Here is a 7219-nt window from a genome sequence, read left to right as displayed (position 1 = left end):
GCGCACACACACACACACACAGACATACACACAGACATACACACACACACAAACAGACACACACACACACACACACACACACACACACAAACAGACACACACACCCCCCCCCAGGTTAGTCCCGTCCCTCTCCAGTAGGAACCTTTGAAGTCTTCCTCCTCTTGCCAGCGTACCTTTGAGTTGACGTCTATCCCCGTGATGAAGGCTCCGGCCTTGTTCTCATATCGCCGGCTCGTGTCCTAAAAAACAAAATCACAACAAAATCTGAGAGACATTTAACCCTCCTGTTGTCCTGGGTCAAATCTGACCCCTTTAAAAAATATCTAGATCTGAAATATGGTTTCTGTTTAACCAAATAAGCGGCAAATGTTTAAAAAAAACACTTCCTTAACAAAGGCGACAAAATCCTTAAATTCCCCCCAAAAAACAACAAAAGGCTAAAAATGCTACAAATACTGGAAAAATAGACAAAAAGACGACAAAACTCAACAACAAAAAATCTCAAAAATTGCCCCAAACAGCCTTTAACCTCCTGGTGTCTTCCTTTAAAAATGTCTATATCTGAAATATGAGTTTCTTTTTAACCAAATTACCACAAAAAAATGGATTAGATACCTTAAAACGCTCTTTATACATAATACAACTGATCACTTTAATTCCTCTGATCTTAACTATTAGTCACAATAATTGATCATTTCTGCTTTTTAAACTCAAATATTAGGTATTATTCTATATAAATGCGGGTTATTCGCCATGAATTCCAAAAAGTAGTAAAACTAGTACGGTGGTGCTGGTGAAAAAAAGTCTGAAAAAGGGACGAAAATGTCAGTTTTTGACCCGAGAGGACAACACCAGGGTTAAGACCTTAAGTTCATATGTTTAAGCCCCAGAGACCCTGAAGCTGTCTCACTACTTACTCCCACGTTGTGTTAACGTTGCGCCAAACTCCTATTTAAACCTCAGGCGTTTTATTATAATTATACTGGGTTAAATAGAGACTACACATATCCTGTCTTATATCAGGAGAGTTGACCAAGTGGTTATGGAAACCTGCAATAAATCCTCTACTTCTACAAGCTGTAACCATAGACTGTATATTCACATTATTGGTGTTATGCATCCGGTCTGTTGGTAATAATAAGACAGGAACTTCCTCTAAAAGTTAAAAAAAAAATAAAAAAAATCAATCTCTAAAATTGGGGATTTAAAAAGGCCGAATTGATAAGTGATTGTGATTTTATCAGAATCGTCAAACGTTTTTAATTATTTCTAAAAGCCTGCGTTGTTTTGGGCTTTTACAACCTTTAACTTCCAGTTTTCTGCATGGAGTCTGGTGTTGCGCTTCCTCCATCCACGGTAACGGTACACGGAGAGGCTAGCAGCAACAAGTGACTTAAATACCAAGTAAACGGCTGCTAAACAAGGACGTTTAAACGTAAAGTAGACCGAGTAAAGAGCCGTTAGCCGTTGTTAACCGTTAACCCGTAACGTAACGGCCACTGTGCTAACAACTAGTTCCCGGAGAGAAAGGCACAGAGAGCCGGGAGTCGAAGTTAGCACGCGCCGACACTTCGAGCGGTCCCAACGGCCACAAAATACGCTAGTCCCCGGTCTGGCGAGGCCTCGCCCGGACACTCACCGGTAGCAGCTCCTTAAGGGAACGGTTAACGGAAATGTCCTCCGTCTCCAGCTCTCCCTCCTCCACTTCCATCGGTTCGGCCTCGCGGACATCTCTGTCCGAGTCGGAGTCCGATTCCGAGCGGTCCGAGCCGCTGTCCGAGTTCACCGACACCCGTAAGCTACGCACTGCCGCCATGCTAGCTAGCTGCGAACAAGGGCTGCTGCGGTTACGGTGGTTTTCGTAACCCGGCAATGGTTCACTGTCACTGCCCAATGTGAGGAGAGAGTGCAAATTTGAGCTGCGCATGCGTCACTCAGCGATTGGTGGCATATTAGATGCTAACGAGAGACTTCTGTAATGTCAATAAAGTAAAAATGGACCTAAGTTGGTTCACTGCTGGCTATACGTTAGCATCAGACACAACATCGGCTGTAAGTTAAATGGTGTTTTGAGCTAACGTTAGCATCCAAACGACTATAGACAGGTACAACGTTTTTTTAAATGACTGCTAGCTTGTAGCTAAGCTAGCTAGCTTGTAGCTAAACCCACAACAAAGGCGATCGGTTGAATGGTGTTTTGAGCTAACGTTAGCAACCAAACTACCATAGCTAGCTACACCGTTTCTAAAATGTTTTCCATCTTCTGTTATTGTTTCTAACGAGAAAACTTTATTATTTCATAGATTTCACAAACTTCAGTGTGACAGTTATCGTAAACCGTTTAAATCTGAGCATGCGCGAGTCACGTACGCACTCGGCCAGCGCCGGTCTGACTCGACTCTCATCGGGTATGTCGCGTAATGAAAACAACATTTACATCTGAGCATGCGCGACTCAAATCTGCATTCCGCACAGTGGGCATCGACAGCGGTTGCGGTTGTTTTCGTAACCCGGCAATGGTTGACTGCCCTCCTGCTTCTTCTTCGGTGGTTTGATGCGGGCGGACGCTGCGCGGCGCCACCTGCTGGCGGACGTTGTGTTATTGTTTTGTGGATTTAATTTCATTAATTATTATTACATTTCCGGTTATTTAATTATCCCTCCTGTTGTCTTTGGGTACATTTTTGTTTTAAATAACGTGGATGGTTCCCTACAAGCCTCTGAACAAGTTAATAAATAATCAGTTCACCTTTTTAATTGAATTTGTGTGTTTTAGTCCATTTTATAGCGTTTGAAGAAACAATAATTGATAAGAGAACTTTGAATAAAGTGACAAAAATGTTTAAAAAGTTAAAAAAATGTTGCGCTAAACCTCCAGAAGGGTTAGAAACAGTCGAGAAAGGTGGAAAAAGTGACAAAAACATCTGGAAAAGTGTTGAAAAACACAATAAAAATGTTGATTTAAAACTTTAATTTCACATTTTGACTCAGAACACACACACACAGACACACACACACGCGCACACACGCACACACAGACACCAACACACACACAGACACACACACACACAGACACACACACACACAGACACACACACACACAGACACACACACACACAGAGACACATACACACACAGACACACACACAAACACACACACACAGTAAAAGAAACACAGTTTCTGCAGAGACTTTATAACAGAACGTTGACATCTTTGTTTTTAATGCTACAGCATTGCCCTATCAAAATAAAAGTTTCTCTTACTTCTTCCCTCTCATCATCGCCCTTTCAAAATAAAAGTTTCTCTTACTTCTTCCCTCTCATCATCGCCCTTTCAAAATAAAAGTTTATCTTACTTCTTCCCTCTCATCATCGCCCTTTCAAAATAAAAGTTTCTCTTACTTCTTCCCTCGCATCATCACCCTTTCAAAATAAAAGTTGCTCTTACAGCTTCCCTCTCATCATTGCCCTTTCAAAATAAAAGTTCCTCTTACATCTTCCCTCTCATCATCACCCTTTCAAAATAAAAGTTGCTCTTACAGCTTCCCTCTCATCATCGCCCTTTCAAAATAAAAGTTCATCTTACAGCTTCCTTCTCATCATCGCCCTTTCAAAATAAACGTTGCTTTTATTTAGCAAAAAAAAAAAAAGTGTCCACCTGAAATCAGAGCAAGAAGACAAGGAACAGGGTGGTGCTTTCAGTGCAATGAAGACAGCTACAGTCCAGTCAGAGGGACATCTACAGAGGGACATCCATAGAGGGACATCCATCCAAAGAGGGAAATTGTTAGTTTTGCAGGTTGGTCCTCATATTAAGACAGGACATTGACAACATTTAGTCCGATCCATGCAGAAAGTGTTGAAGGACTCTGTGTCCTGAAGACGTGTGTGTCCCCCAGACGTGTGTGTCCTGACGTGTGTGTCCCCCAGACGTGTGTGTCCTGAAGACGTGTGTGTCCCCCAGACGTCTGTGTCCTGAAGACGTGTGTGTCCCCCAGACGTGTGTGTCCTGAAGACGTGTGTGTCCTGACGTGTGTGTCCCCCAGACGTGTGTGTCCTGAAGACGTGTGTGTCCTGACGTGTCCTGGTGATATGTAACTTAGTGTGTGGTATTTTCTTCTCACACCAGTCTCTAGTTCTACTCTCAGCACGTCAGAAGGCTCTGTTACTCACACAGAAACCAGACCTTATCAGAGACCAGACCTCATCAGAGACCGGACCTCATCAGAGACCGGACCTCATCAGAGACCAGACCTCATCAGAAACCAGACCTCATCAGAGACCAGACCTCATCAGAGACCAGACCTCATCAGAGACCCCAGAAAAAAGGCTCAAATCTTCAGCCGAATCCCATCCTGGTGCATCCCTACTTAAAGTACCGTTGTGTACCTAAAAGACTACACATGTGGCCCCTGTGGTCCCTGTGGCCCCTGTGATCTCTGTGGCCCCTGTGGTCCCTGTGGCCCCTGTGGTCTCTGTGATCCCTGTCGTCCCTGTGGCCCCTGTGGTCCCTGTGGCCCCTGTGGTCTCTGTGATCCCTGTCGTCCCTGTGGTCCCTGTGATCTCTGTTGTCTCTGTGGCCGCTGTGGCCCCTGTGGTCCCTCTTTCCCATGTGGTCCCTGTGGTCCCTGTGGCCCCTGTGGTCCCTGTGATCCCTGTTGCCCCTGTGGTCCCTGTGATCCCTGTGGTCCCTGTGGTCTCTGTGGCCCCTGTGGCCCCTGTGATCCCTGTGGTCCCTGTGGTCTCTGTGGCCCCTGTGATCCCTGTGGTCGCTGTGGTCTCTGTGGCCCCTGTGGTCCCTGTGGCCCCTGTGATCCCTGTGGTCCCTGTGGTCTCTGTGGCCCCTGTGGTCCCTGTGGCCCCTGTAGTCCTTGTCTCTACCTGATGTGAGTCGAGTGCAGATTCGTTTTTTTTTATCACTTCCTCTCAAAATATTTTTTTTAAACTCTCAAAACCTGATAAAATATAATAATAATAATAATAATAATAATAATAATAATAATAATATAAGTCTTTGCTCTTGTATCAGGATGTTTTTCTCGATGGGAAAATAGTCTCACGGACGGGGCCACGTTCCTATTGGCTAGTTAGGCCAGTCGGGGCGGGGCCATGTTCCTATTGGCTCGTTGGGGGGGCGGGGCCACGTTTCTATTGGCTAGTTGGGTGAGCACGTCTTGTCTTGGGAGTCCATGTGAATCATAACACCATTGTCACCGCCATAGAGAGATAACTAGCAGCCAGCACACTACTAAATAATAAATAATAAATTAATACGTTTTAATGATCTCAACATGTTTAACAGTCCCACCGAGACCCTGGCGCTGAGCTCCAGCAGCAGAAATATCAAAAAAAAAAAATTATATTTGAGAGTTTTAAAACTATTTTGAAAGAGATTTTTTTTGCTATTTGTATATGAAAACTTTTTCTCTCAGATCATTTATTTTCTTGCATGTAAATTATTTTTTCCTTTGCAACAAGATGCTAACGAGAGACCTCTGTAACATCTGGTCTCGACTCACATCTGGTAGCGACAGTCCCGACGCTAAAGGGGAGATTTTGTGTCAGGAACAAAGGAGAGCTGGCAGTGAGAATGTGTGTGTGTGTGTGTGTGTGTGTGTGTGTGTGTGTGTGTGTGTGTGTGTGTGTGTGTGTGTGTGTGGGCCAGGTTTAGCTACATTTGTGGGGACCAAAAACTGTGAATACAGTATACTTATGGGGACCTGAACTGGTCCCCATAAAGATAGCCAGACACTACTGTGTGTGCTTGTGTGTGTGAGCGTGTGTGTGTGTGTGTGTGTGTTTGTGCGTGTGTGTGTGTGTGTTTGTGTTTGTGCGTGTGTGTGTGTGTGTGTTTGTGCGTGTGTGTGTGAGCGTGTGTGTGTGTGTGTGTGTGTGTGTTTGTGCGTGTGTGTGTGAGCGTGCAGCAGCTGTTAACAGTCCATCAGCATCTTCACAGTAAGCCCCGCCTCTTCCTGGATGGAGGCTGGTGATTGGCTAAACCTCCTTGTTGTTATTCTGCAGAAATAAAGCGAAACAAGATTAAAAAAGATTCTTTACTTCAAGTCTGTTCTCATTGAATTTGGGAGTTTTATTTAATTTTATAGCATTTTAAGAAAAGAAAAAGATTTAAGAATACTGAAAAAAATGACACGTAGGAAAAACAAAACAAAATGGTCCCAAAAAACGTAGAAATAATCGACAAAGTCATTGTAAAAAGTGAGAAAGATCGTTGGGAAAAGTGAGAAAGCGTCAAAAAGGGACGACAAATATCGAAAAAAGCTTCAAAAACTTCAAAAAACAACTAAAAACGTCCCAAAAAACGCAGAACAAATCGACAAAGAACTCCGGGAGAAGTCATCCTGCGTCCGACTCGCTCTGACGTCATGCTCACGGTAACGATGACCTCAGGAGATCGAGACGGCCGCAGGTTCGAGACCCAGGCAGACCCAGAGCATGCTGGGAAACGCGGTCCTCTCAGCTGATTTAACAGCTGATTGGTTTACAATCAACATGATGACGTTTTACATAAAGTTTTTATTGATTTTGAATCAGAGGGATGTGGCGGTAGACCCCCCCCCCCCCCCCCCCCCCCCGCCTGGCCCTGATTGGTGCATTCCCCCCCCCCCCGCCTGGCCCTGATTGGTTGAGTTCTGCAGATCCCTCTACAGGCTGCAGGTGGCGCCAGAGGAGCCGACCTGCTTCGTGTAGTTCCACTGGAACAAGGCTCAGTTTCAGCAGATATGACAGAAAGGTAGTATTAATTATTATTATTATTATAATATTCATGTACATATACTAGCTGTGACTGAGCGTTATCTGGCTGTGAGATACGTACAGTATATATATATATAGTATGTAGAGTATGTAGAGTGTGTACTTACAGAGTGACTCAACTTGTCAAACCGAAACTTGAGGTTGGATCTGGGAGAGTTTTTATTTCTCATCTCTGAAACAGACGTAACGTTAGAGGAAGAGATAGAAGAGATAAGTTAGAATAAATTAGAATAAATTAGAATAAATTAGAATAAATTATATTACACAGTATAAGTTAAAAGTGAGATGAAATGAAGAGGAGGAGGTGGAGCTGCACCTGTGGGGCTGCGACACATGATGACTGGACCTGGACCTGGACCTGGACCTGGACCTGGACCCTCTACCGGCACAGCATGGGCGAGCTACGGGGGGGAGGGGGAAGAGAGGGGGGGCGGGTGGGGGCGGA

The 7219-nt window shown here is 44.5% G+C and overlaps 1 protein-coding gene and 1 long non-coding RNA gene across 2 annotated transcripts; both read right to left on the bottom strand.

Annotated features, from left to right (window-relative positions):
• Positions 1-104: 104 nt before the first annotated feature.
• On the bottom strand, positions 105-1903 carry ncbp3 (nuclear cap binding subunit 3; the record flags this gene model as incomplete). The annotated part of the gene is made up of 2 exons (XM_034865516.1): positions 1640-1903; positions 105-239 (listed from the first exon to the last, which is right to left on the bottom strand). Coding segments are annotated over exons 1-2 (312 nt in total), but the record flags the coding sequence as incomplete, so codon positions are not given.
• A 3879-nt stretch (positions 1904-5782) lies between these two features.
• Positions 5783-7195, bottom strand: LOC117940140. The gene is made up of 3 exons (XR_004655712.1): positions 7091-7195; positions 6882-6946; positions 5783-6015 (listed from the first exon to the last, which is right to left on the bottom strand). It is a non-coding gene; the product is annotated as an uncharacterized LOC117940140 (long non-coding RNA).
• Between the last annotated feature and the right edge of the window lie 24 nt (positions 7196-7219).

The sequence above is a fragment of the Etheostoma cragini genome, unplaced genomic scaffold (genome assembly GCF_013103735.1).
Source record: "Etheostoma cragini isolate CJK2018 unplaced genomic scaffold, CSU_Ecrag_1.0 ScbMSFa_1785, whole genome shotgun sequence".
Classification (NCBI taxonomy): domain Eukaryota; kingdom Metazoa; phylum Chordata; class Actinopteri; order Perciformes; family Percidae; genus Etheostoma; species Etheostoma cragini.
Note: the sequence above shows the minus strand (reverse complement) of the source record. Positions and strands in the feature narration are given on the sequence as shown.